The sequence below is a fragment of the Barbus barbus genome (assembly GCF_936440315.1).
Source record: "Barbus barbus genome assembly, chromosome: 4".
Taxonomy (NCBI): Eukaryota; Metazoa; Chordata; class Actinopteri; order Cypriniformes; family Cyprinidae; genus Barbus; species Barbus barbus.
Genome location: NC_136732.1, coordinates 14,615,104 through 14,627,882, shown reverse-complemented (window position 1 = coordinate 14,627,882; position 12,779 = coordinate 14,615,104). Strand labels below are relative to the sequence as shown.

The 12,779-nt window shown below is 36.4% G+C and overlaps 3 protein-coding genes across 3 annotated transcripts in view; 1 reads left to right on the top strand and 2 right to left on the bottom strand.

Annotated features, from left to right (window-relative positions):
• Positions 1-4,759, top strand: part of LOC306868890 (zinc finger protein GLIS2-like) — a 50,047-nt gene extending 45,288 nt beyond the window's left edge. The window contains exon 7 of the mRNA XM_079415348.1: positions 63-4,759. Coding sequence (XP_079271474.1) covers positions 63-781 — 719 coding nt within the window. The 3' untranslated portion in view covers positions 782-4,759. The remainder of the gene's footprint in view (positions 1-62) is intronic.
• Positions 4,760-5,303: 544 nt separating this feature from the next.
• On the bottom strand, positions 5,304-8,015 carry LOC306864358 (mitochondrial import inner membrane translocase subunit tim16-like). The gene is made up of 5 exons (XM_079408344.1): positions 7,914-8,015; positions 7,358-7,442; positions 6,813-6,949; positions 6,646-6,711; positions 5,304-6,453 (listed from the first exon to the last, which is right to left on the bottom strand). The coding sequence occupies exons 1-5, from the start codon at positions 7,914-7,916 to the stop codon at positions 6,358-6,360; spliced, it is 387 nt and encodes a 128-aa protein (XP_079264470.1). The 5' UTR covers positions 7,917-8,015; the 3' UTR covers positions 5,304-6,357.
• Positions 8,016-11,664: 3,649 nt separating this feature from the next.
• The window catches only part of LOC306864209 (coronin-7-like), a 157,526-nt gene continuing 156,411 nt past the window's right edge, over positions 11,665-12,779 (bottom strand). Inside the window, exon 28 of the mRNA XM_079408039.1 lies at positions 11,665-12,754. Coding sequence (XP_079264165.1) covers positions 12,746-12,754 — 9 coding nt within the window. The 3' untranslated portion in view covers positions 11,665-12,745. The remainder of the gene's footprint in view (positions 12,755-12,779) is intronic.

Here is a 12,779-nt window from a genome sequence, read left to right as displayed (position 1 = left end):
TAATTGTATGGATAGATACGGGAAGATTGCATGACCTGGCTAACTTGGTGGTTGTATTTCAGGAGAAAAGCCCTACATCTGTCCCTACGAGGGCTGCAACAAGCGCTACTCCAATTCCAGTGACCGGTTCAAACACACGCGCACGCACTATGTGGACAAGCCCTACTACTGCAAGATGGTGGGCTGCTTAAAACGCTACACGGACCCCAGCTCCCTGAGGAAGCATATCAAGGCTCACGGGCACTTTGTAGCCCAGGAGCAGGGAGGTCCGGGTGGGGTGGGCTCTCTGATGAAGCCAGGGCAGATTGCAGGGGCAGGGAAAGAATCTGAGCTGACTTACGTCAGTGGGGCCCACATCATCATTCCTGGTGCTGCCGCTGCTCTCTTGGGCGGTCACGGTCTGCAAGGTCTCGGAGGCTCCCTCCCCTTGTCCTCCCTCAGTCCCCGCCCCTTGGATTTGAGCACACTGGGCTGCCCAAGCTCCCCTCCAGCTGGGCTTGGGGGGACCTCCATCCTGTCCTTCAGTGGTTCCCCGCTTGGCCTGGCCAAGTCACCCTTGCTGTCTCATACCTTCTCATCTTCCACATTGGGGTTGCCCATAGTGCCCATTTTGGGCTCGGAGCGCAAGGACCATGGCAAGGGCAAGGCCAGAGGCGAGGAGGGTGAGGACGAGATCCACGGCGGAGTGCTCAACTTGTCTAGGGGGGCGTCCCACGACCCCCTGTCTTGGGTTGTCATCCCTTCTGGGCCGGTGGTGCTGAAGCCAGCTGTGGTCAACTGAGCGCCACATTCCAGAGGAACGGCAGGGGAAGGGTGGGGGTGGAACAGGGGTCAGAGGTCAGAGGCAAGCCTATGGGGGGTTTTCACAAAGCAAATGCGTTTCTGCTTGGAGGTGATACCATCTTCAACTTTTAGCGCTACTTCAGTTCTAATTTGTACCTTATGGTCGGACACAGCTACCTGTTTCTTGTGGTAATAGGGATGGTATCTTGAAGCGAAATTTTCGTAACAATCTAGAAAGTGGCCAAACACTCACCTCCATTCCATTCTCTTTCTTTCTGGCTTATCTTATTACCAGGGTTATCCAATCTTGCTCCTGGAGAGTTTAGCTCCAACCTGCTCCAACACACCTGCTTGAAAGTTTTGAGTAATCCTGAAGAGCTTGATTAACTGTGTTTAATTAGCGTTGGGGCTTAAGTAGTGGTGGGCAAATCTGGCCCTCAAAGTCCACTGTCCTGCAGTTTAGTTGCAACCCTCACTAAACAGAAACTAAACTAATCAAAGTCTATAAGATTACTAGATAAATTACAGCCAGGTGAGTTCGTTGGAGGTAAACTCTGCAGGACAGTGGACCTTGAGTCCCCCCCGGTCTAAACTCTGGTGGCTCTCCAGAATCAAGATTGGACCCTAAGTCTTATACACATTGCTTTCTGTTTTACAAGAGCATTGATCTAAATGGCAGACTTCAGAATCTGTGCCCTTGCTTCAAAAGACAATTGTATTTATGTGTAAGAGAAACTTTTGGACGCCAGTGTACGCAACACACTAAAGATACAAATGTATGCTATTATTCTTCAGGAACTGATTTTCAAGCCATTCCGTGCATTATGAAAAGACCTCTGAGCATAGCGAGCTTGAGATCTTTGAGGCTAAATCGCATGGGCTTGGTCAGGTTTGAAAAGGGGTGCTGAGGTCATAGGTCAGGCGAGAGCAGCTCTTTACTTGCCGTCAATCAACATCTGATGTACCCTTTAGACCAGTAGTGTCCAGTTCTGGCCCTGAGATGCCATTTTCCTGCAGAGTTCAGCTCCTACATACAAGTTTCTAGTGATCCTGAAGAACTTGATTAGCTGGTACAGGTGTGTTTACTTAGGGCTAGAGCTAAACTTTCCCGGACGGTGGCCCTTTAGAAGCGGAATGGACACCACTGCTTCAGACTGTCCCGAGTCCCACCTCGGTCAGCGGGTTCCCTTGCAAGTGAACTTCCTTAGCTCAATGCTATTGCAAGCTATATGAAAAATCTTGCATTTGCTGCTAGCTGTGTCACTGCAATGTAAGCATACATCTTTGAATAAAAAATAGACAAAGTATGAACGACAATCTGTCCTCTGAGGAGGAGGAAATAGAAACCTTGACTAGCTCTATTTTGTTGAATAAGAAATTTACAGACACAAGGCTCAGACTGATTGAGTCTTAAGTCATACAAGGGCACAAACTCACCAAACGGTCATGCTAATGCCCCTTAGGACATGGCACTCTGGTAAATAGTGCCATCTTATGTTCATCACTTGTACTGCACACTACTAGCTGAACCAAGGGCCAGATTTAACAGTATTGTCCTGCTTTGCAGTATACTAGCACGGCAGGGTAAAACAAAGGACCATTGGCTGATGCATAATAGTGGAATGTTAAACCATTTTCCACAACCCAGTGGACACTTGCAAGCTGACACTTGCAATACACCAGTTTAAGTGTACTGCAATGATTAAGGGCCTAGTTGGATAAAGTAACTTTGCTTTCACAGATTGCCCCACGTTAAATCACTGTGCTAAATATTAGAGATTAAAGTAGGGACTTAATAATAAAGGGTAGAAAGCACTATTCAGGTGGCCAAAAGATAGCATTTTCATTTAAGACCCTTTCTCATGATCCACATCAACATTCTCCAATGCATCAAACTCTAGAGCGAGGCATCAAGTTTCAGCATTACTCCTGACGCCACCTTACACAAATGGAGTTGTATGCGACGCTCCAAATACTAAAAATTTCACATTTGACCCCATTTGGTTCTGATTTTCCCCAGCTGCATGATGTGTCATTATGTGGTACATCATACAAACTGAAAATCAAAACTCAAAAGACAGATTCTGTGCTAGATTTTAGGCACATCAAGTTGTACAACAACCTTTAAGGCAGATATTCATATTGTACATTTTTTGATGCAATCTACAACGTTAAAGCGGCGTATGATTCTTGTGTTGAAAGGTGCACTGAAGTTCTGAAGTGGGTCATGTGAGAGACTTTACACAGTCTTTGTCATCCTCCATTGATGATAAAAATGTAGCAATCACGATCTCATTCAGATTAAAATAACGCTCTTGATTAAGTCTTCTCTCCTGAACTCAGGCACGCAACAGCTTCTGTCTTCTCAGGAGAAGTACTTTTGTAACAGAGATGACATATTTAGAGCATCTTTCAATAATGTCCATTACTCATAGATTGGGAGAAAAAAAATGATATAACAAACGAATGTAATGTAAAAACATTCCGACTGAAATAATCGCACTTCCTTAAAGCATGTACCCTGCCCTCCCCTCCAAACCATTTGTACACTCAGAGTCTTATTCCATAATTATTTTAGTTTTATTGTTTGTGGAAACTATACAATTAATGCTGTTTTGTTTTACTGACTTTTTGTTTTGTTTTTGGACGTGACATTTCCTGATGTTGAAGTTGCTTCATTTGTGCTATCGCTATTCTGTGTTCAGCTTTCTCCAGCAGATGAATCGCGAGGAAAGAGGGAGAAATGACAGGAGGTGATGTACAAGTTTGTGGGAAGGGTTTGAGTAAGAAGCCCTTACATTTAGCCCATATTCATAACGCGATTTTTGAAGTTTACATACTGTATAATGTTCTTTATAATGGACACTCAAGCAATCAACATGTCCACAAGTCCCCACTGTCCACATCTTGATTGTGCGCCAAGTTTCAAAAGTAGGTCACTGACACTTACACGGCCCCAGATTATTTTTATTTATTCGGTTAAAGCCAAGAAAAGGTTAACCCTGTGCTTCTATAAAGCCTTTAAGTAGAGATAACATGCAAATACATGCAGTAATCAAACACAATCCTCTCAGGTTTGGAGAGCTTTGACATCAGCATGTATTTAGGAGGCTTTACCGGTAATGACGTTTATTAACCCTTGCATCTTTAAACAAGTTGGAAATATCTTTGCCCACCTTCTCCTACTCTCTTTTCTCATGTTGTTGGCTGGAGGAAGCTGATACTGACACAGACCTGTCAAGGTCTACATCAATGTTCAATATCAGATAAGCTGTTTGAACCTTTAACCCTTTGAGCACTCTGAAAACGGCCACACTGTTTTACACAGAAGACTCCAAAGGCCTTAACAAAGCAATGGTGCATCCCCAATGACTCTGAATTTACTGCAACTGTATGTGAGAGACTTAAGCAATAAACTGAAGGGCAGGGAAGATGTCAGAGCTAGATATTTCAATTTAGATATTCACTCCAGTAAAACATGCAATGATGCAAGAAACTATATATGATACATAAATAAAGCACCATTTTAGAATCTAAAGAAAAAAGCTCACATTAAAAGTAAATATGTTTCTAAAATTAACTAATAATAGGATACTTTCTTGAAGTGCCACAGAGATGCACAAAGGGTTAACAAAAAGACTATGGCCTGGAAAGGCCAGTATCCATTTTTTTTTTTTCTTTTTTGCACATTTTTGAGATATTTTAATATCAGTATTTAATTTTTTTTTCCAAGTGCCTTTTATTATAGTTGAAATGTAGATGTAATACAGTATATGAAAATAAATAAATATATATTTTTTTCCCCAGCACTATGTTCTGAAGCTGAACATGCAGAATTTTAGAGCTGTAAAAGTCTCCAGTTGGTACAACATAGGTGTGTGCTCCTGTTTTAGAGGATTTTTATTACGATATTGATATGGATGTCAATGACAATAAAAGAAACAAATGTTTAATAAATTTGCATTTGATATATTGCACTTTGCGGTGTTTTGTTTTTGGTTTTTGGCTGAATGTTTGGGTTTATTCATGTACAGAGGGCTGAAATGTTTACAGTATTAACTCAGATCAGGGTCTTAGCCTCGGATGAGATGTTGAACTATTTTTCTTGACTCTTTCATCTGTTTGCTTTTGCTCGACTTGTCTGAATGACCCATTTGAATAACTGAAATATACATAACAGTCATTTTAGTGTAAATACAGTGTTTGTGAGGATCCCAAAACAAATTTCAGTAGTCAGTACTTATGACCTAATCCTCATTAACATTTGATATTTAATCCTGAAGAAAAAACACTGTATAATTTGAACAATATTCAGTCATTTTCTTTGCTAAAGATCCAGTGTGATTTTTTTTTTTTTAATGTACAGACTACATTCATAATACATATACTAGGGTTGGGCAAAAATTTTAAATACAATAACAAATATATCTATACATATTATATTAATATTTAAATATATGAATTACAGTAATAACCAAGCAGCAAAAATGTATTGATGACTCAAATAGCAACACATGTTGTATATTGCTTCACTGACAGTATTTATGGTGTGAATCTGACAGTAGTAAATGAAGGTAAAAGAATGACCTTAAATGAAGACTATAAGTGTATCAAGATTTTACAGAAAGTTCCGGATTAAAAAAATAAATAAATACTTCATCTGCTGCACTGTTGATTACCACAGACAAGCATCATCCAGACTGGACTGTTTACAGTTACACAGAAGTCTATGGGGCATAATATTATACTGGGAAAAGCATGTTTTATTATACTGAGATAAATATAAATTACTGTTCCTAAAGTACAGCCACAAGACTTTAACACCATGACAGGTGTGATAGCATCACCTATTAACCTTGTCTGGACAATCTCTCATCTCCTTTCATAAGTTTTTATATCCAAGGTTTTGCCTAGACTTTAATTTGTTGAATTACTGCAAACATTTTCCTAGTTTTGACAGTTTTAAATGACTTCTGTGGTAATATACATTATGAAGTTCATACCTTATATTAAATCCAGATCATTCCTTTCAACATGAAGAAATGGATGGATACACAACTTTTTACAAGCTTGAGGTCAGCCAAAAAAAAAAAAAAAGGATGCATTAAATTGATCAAAAAACACAGTAAATACATTCATGTGTTACAAAAGGTTTCTATGTCTTAAGCGACAAATCAGCATATTAGAATGATTTCTGAAGGATCATGTGACACTGAAGACTGTAGAATTAATAAATGACATTTTCCAATATATACAGGTAATTTAAATTGTAACAATATTTCACATTATTACTGTTTTTACTGTAGTTTTGATCCAATAAATGCAGCCTTGATGAAAATAACAGACTTCTTTCAAAAATCTTTTTTCTTTTGACGAGTAAAAGCATGTTAGAAAGTTCCATGAGCTCAAGTCCAACAAGGCCTCAGGATAAATTACCTTCCAAGTAATGTCCAGAAAATACTTCTCCACTCTGACGGATGAATAAAGAAATGACTTGACATTTCAATGTACAAAAGATGAAGTTTTATTGTGGGTCTGGGTCATAATTAAAGTGGAGGGGTGTGAGGATGGAGCTCATGTCTGCTGCTGCTGCTGCTGGTCTGGTGGTTTGGTTTGGTGTTGCTGTTCAATGGAGAGTTCTTCATCCAGACGCTCTTTAGCCCGTACCACCTAAACATGTCCATGACAAACACACATATAATTATTATTTGATCTAAAGATCTGGGCTCAGTGGGATGAAAATCCATAAGTGACCCTGAACCAAGAGTTTCTGTGACCACAAACCTGCTTTATCATTATTGTGATGTTAACAAAAAGACAACAACAACAATGACCAGACCGAATGATTGTCTCATTGCTTACCTTTGATTGAAGATAGAATGAACCGCCAACAGCTTTGTCATTGACTTTAAATAAATGCTCATAATTCTGAGGAGAAAATAAAAACACATTTCTTTTTTAGAGGGTGAATACTGTAATGCTTATCCAAATTAGGCCCTATATTACAAACTGTGAAAACAGACTTTCACCTTCTGGATCTCCTCTGGTGTTAATGTGGAGATGTTCAGTATCTGTTGGGCTTCTTGTAAAGTCATTCCTGTGAAACTAGACGCAGCCGCAGACTGTCTGCCCGCTTGCCCCCGAGCCTCAGCAGCCGCCTGACTGGCTGCATTCATATTCAAATACTACAGTCATATTTCACATAAAGAGTATTCCTCATATTGGAAATCATTACAAATTTCCACAGTGGTGGACAATAAAGTTTAAACTAACTAACTTAACATCAGTCATGGTAAGACATTTGAGTATTAAGACATTGCAATGCTCCTAAAATAAGAAAAATAGAAGATTTACAATAATAAGTACGTTGTAATATTTGGTTGTTAAATAAGAATAAATAAATACACGTATAAATGCATTTATTTAATGTATGCATCAAGTAGATATTAACAAAAAGAACAAATACCATTTACCTAATGGTGAGAAATTGATGAATAATAAATGCTACTACTACTAATATGCTATTAATTATTAATAAATGAATGAACATAATATAGCATTTCTTTGAATTGACCTGCAAATTCTTGACGTAACGCTCTTGCAAAAGCTCGTCCGACCACCTGAGCCCCCATCACAATGATCTGAGCCAGATACTTGGCCTGTGAACACAAAAACACAAGAAATATACAAAGTAGAGCACAGAACATTAAGAGAGTGGCATAAACAATTGCATGTGAGACAAAGGCAAAGACACATTTTAGACTGACGCCTTCTTTTCAGAAAAAAACGTTTGAATACAAAAGTTTCATGATAAATCATGTGTCGTTATGAATGAAATAAATGACATTAAATAATAAATACATGTATTTGAGCTAACATATTTAATTCACTGATTCACAAACACACAGCCTCTTTAAATCATCTTCAGATCACTTCATTAATCGTTCATTCAACTGTTATTAATAAGTTAATATGACATTTCTCCCACTATGAACATGAAATGCAAGGTCGTTGCATAAGATCATCTGATATGGAATGATCCATTATTAGCATTTCTAGAGATGAAATACAGAGCTACCGACATAAAATCATAAAACGATTATGATCTATAAGTAAATATATGAACATACCATACTGATTTGCTGTGATGATGTTAAACAGCTCTGTTCAGGACAAATGTTTTCACGTGTAACTCCATCAAGGTTGATGAAACCGGCGAAGAAACGAGACGAGCACTCACTGACACCTGCTGGCTGGAGGACATGCACGATCTGCTCAGAGTGGTTTTGTTGTTGTTATTATTAATTGCCATAAAGAACGTACAAATTAAACAACCAATGCCAGGGGTGAGTGCAATTGGGAATACAGCTATTATAAGAAAATATTATGAAAATGACACAATGAGACAGTTTTAAGGGCTTTGGAATTGTTGGATGTAAGAAGAGTGTCCAGGTACAGAAAACAGGAAAGTAGAGCTAATTAGCACCTAACTTACATTTGTGTAAAAAGAATTTTGCAAGTTTATCAGATATCAATATTTGTCCTGGTCTTCTTTAGTAAAGTTATGACAACCAAATAAAACATCTTTATATAACAAAAAGAAACTCTGTGAAGAGAAAGCATGTACAAAAATCCTTCCAAAATAAATGAATATATGTACTATGTATATGTAAGATGAAGTAATTTGTAAGAAACATCCTTTACCTTATTAGTTATTAAATATTTAGATGAAAAAGACCACACTTTCTTCCATGGAATGTTTTCGTATAGGCCATTCTAGTGAGAGAAATGATCTCAGTCTGAAACAGTTGTCTAATTCTTTTGTTCTGACCGGAAAAGCAAAAGGATGAATCTTTGACAAAGAAAACTTGGATCTAGCAGAGGTCTTGAGAAGACTTACTTATAAATATTATATATAAATAGGAATATAATAGGTACTCTGAATAAGTAACCATCACAGTTTAATAACTGAGAAACTAGAATAATATTATTATTGACCCAATTTGGGAAAAATAAAGATTTACTTTTATAAAGAATATCACCATTATTCCAAATAAAATAACTGTGAGGACTAAAATTATGTTTATAAATCAGATGCCACGCCAAAAGCACTTGTTTATGAAAATTTGATCATTTAAGGGGTAATTTAGTGATATTGTTATTACATAACAATAAGAAAGGAAGACCTCCCAGAGAAAACAATATTAGGAATATTCCAAAATGAATCAGGATTTGTTAAATACTGCTTTTACCAATTTATCTTAAGAGTATTATTTATAAGAGGCAAAATCTAAAAAACAAAATAAACCACCATATTCTTATTCATATTTATAACAATAGATTTCTCGACATAACGTCACCTATGTTTCCACAGAAAGTCAAATAACATTCTATCAATGTCTGCACATTCAGGTTTATCTACGTATAAAGAAAGAGCGGGGTAAGTCATTCTTGAAATACCCTCAGCTTCAGCGACGAGGGTTCGGCCTCTTAATGATTAATCTCTCTGTAACCATGAATTGAATTTCCTTTTAGCTTTTCCAACAACTGGGTCAAAGTTTAATCTGCATCTGGCTTTATCATTCTTATATTGACACACCAAGATAGGTCACATGTGATTTAACTGGGATACTTTAAAGAGGAGGAGAAGAACAAGTTTTAATAGCTAATAATTCACATTATCAAGATTTAGCTTTAAACTGGAAGCTTTAGACAAACTTGAGGTCGATAGCGACTGGAATTTGTGATTTATCTTTAAGAAACAAAGTAGTGTCATCGGCTAGCTGACTAATAAGTAGATGCTTATTGGCAACAGTAATATCCTGTAGATCACTACTTGAAAGGGAGGAGGAAAGAAGTTATAAGAACTAAATAAGGCGAGACAGGGCAACCCTGATGAACTCCTCTTGACAACTGAAATCTAGGAGAGGTACCCCATTTAAGATTGATAGAGCAATTGGCGTTATTGTAGAGAGTTCTTATGAATTTACAGAATGGATCACCAAATCCAAGCTTTTTGAGAGATAAGAAGATACATTCATGATTGAGAGAATCAAACGCTTTGTAAAAATCTATAAAGAGAATAAGACTGTCATCATTAACTAACTCAGAATAACCTATTCAATCTAAAACAAGTCGGATATTATTAGCTATGTGTCTTTTTGGCTTGAATCCTGATTGAGTCTCATCAGTAACAGTTTAAAACACTCTTAAGTCTTTTAGCTTGAATCCAGGCTAATATTTTATAATCGTTGAGCAGAAAGATAGGCCGCCAATTATCTATCAAAGAAGTATCTTTTTTGGGTTTAGGTATTAAGAGTTAGTAGTCCTTGTGTTAAACTTGGAGGCAGATTTTCTGACTGAATACTCTCCGAAAATATCTCTAGCAGGAATGGTGCCAATTCTTCCTCAAAGCATTTGTAAAATTCAGCCGTTATAGGCCATCCATACGGGAGACTTGTTATTTTTAAGGCCTTCAATACCATCAGTTATATCGGTAATATTTATTTTTTTATCACAGGCAAACTGCTCATCTCTAGATATTAGATCAATTTTCTTTAAAGACTGGAAGAAAGAGAAGCAGATTCTTTACAATAATTAGACTTATAGAGTTCTGAATAGAAGTTACTACAGAAAGAGGCAATTTCCTTTGGATTATCTGTCAAAGTACCATTAACTTGTAATGAATTAAGAGTAAGATTCCTAGAATTATGTTTTTCTATTCTTAAAAAAAAAATAAGCAGAGCTTTGTTCTCCTTATTCTAAGCATTTCCTCCTAGAACGAACATAGGATCCTTCAGCTTTGTACTTATAGATACTATCTAATTTAGATCGAAGCACTGCAAGTTCTGTTAAATCGCATTACTTAAATCTTCCTGAATTTTGCTCTGAAGTGTTATGATCTTTAAGATTACCTTTTCCTCCTCGTACCTTCTCCGTTTTGCCAAATTGCTGCTGAAATGCCTAACACACAATCCTATTTCATATTTTAATAACTCCCAGTTAAATTTTTTTTTTTTTTTTTTTATGAGATGAAGCTTTGGCCCAATATTATTGAATCAAAAAGGAAATTATTTTCTTCGATTCATCATGCTTAAGCAGAGAGGAGTTCATTTTGATCTGCTCAGATTGAGTCAATGGAGGCGTACGGTCAGACATCATTACGCAGGACAAATCCAGGTGGCCAATAAGAAAATACAGTCATTATACATTTTAAGAAAATTGATGATCTATATTTACATTCTTTAAAAGACTCATTTTAGTCAAATTAGTTAATTTATAGTTTCTCGTAGCCTATTGTAAATCTATACATTTTGTTTATTCTTATTGTGCTTGTAAATGTAGTAGTAATAATAATAACAACAATAGTAATAATGAAACATAAGTAATGGAATATATTTAAAATCACCAGATGGGAATCTTGGCTATATCCAGTTATTTAATAAAATATACATATATAGAGAGAAATATTAATAATATATATAGAATATATATTATTAATAATACATTAAATGCGACTACTTTTTCTAATAATAATAATAATAACAATAATCAAAAGAAATGTATATTTATTATTACCAGATAAGAATTGTCTATAAGCAGTTCTTGAATATATAAACAATATAGAGAAACAACAACTATAATAATAATAAAATACTGTATTAACAATACATTGTATAATATTGTATTATTAATGTGTATGTATATTATATTTACATATATAAAATACATAATTATATAATTAATAATACAGTGCATAATAATGATGATTATGATAATAATAAAAATAATAATGATGATAAATGCAACAATACCACTTACAGTTGCAACAATTACAATATGATTGTGATGATCATCAATAAATACACCACTCAATTGCATATGTCTTAGCTCTCAAGGTTTTATTTTGAGGCAACATTCCCACAAGACTGATTCCATTCAAAAGAGGAGTGAAAAACATTATTGCCTATAAAGTATTAAAATGCACGCGATTACAAGTGCTGTGAAAAAGCATCCCAAAAACATCAGATTGGTAACAAAATGAGCTCACATTTAAAAAACACTTAGCAGATCATTACCATGTCTATTAACATCTACCATTTATGTGGACACGGTACAAGTGCCATAACATGCACAATTCCTTACCTGGCATATGTAAACATGTTCTGTTAAAAAAACAAAATTAGTTTTATTGCCTTGTGATAGACCTGATTATTGGAGAAAATACCCTTGTCAAGTAGATTTGTGTTAATACTGTTGATGAGGTTGAGCAGAAGGAAATATACAGAAAGGAGTATTTTCCAGTTTAAAAAGGAGTGTTTTCAACAGTCTCCAGATCATTCATTTAGAGGTACACCTACATTTTTGCTCAAGACTTATTAAAGGATATCTAACACTGCTAAGAATCTAAAGGAGGTGACATTTAATCCAACAAATTACCACAATATAGAGGTAAAACGTATATTTAACCATTTCAGTAGTCAAATGATTGTATTAAATGCACTTTTCACCAATGAAAATATCTAGAGAGGTTTTGTGTTACAGATTGAGGAAGGCATGTGCTATCATGCAGTCATTATACAGTCAATTACAGCAGTACAAAGCTGATGTCCATCATTAAAACTGTCATATTGTAAATGTGTGTCATGCATCTGAGATGAACGTCTGAGCTATACATAGGAATGTGTTAATCTGTGAAGAATCATTTTAACCGCTAATAACAGATATTAATACTCCAGTTAAACCAATGCAGAGAGATGACGGGTGGATTATCTAAAAGACGAATGGAGGAGTGTGTGAGAGTGAATCAGCAGGTTGTATGGAGATGAAGCCAATGGGATGAGGAGCGTTTCGGAGGTTCAGAGGTACGTTGGCACCCTGGAATGGCAAGATTCAAATATAGCAGGCACGTCCCATGTCTGCTGCTGGCACCCTGACTGGACCGCGAGGCAAGGCTTGTGTGTTAGTCATCCTGAAACACACAGACAGGATTTAGA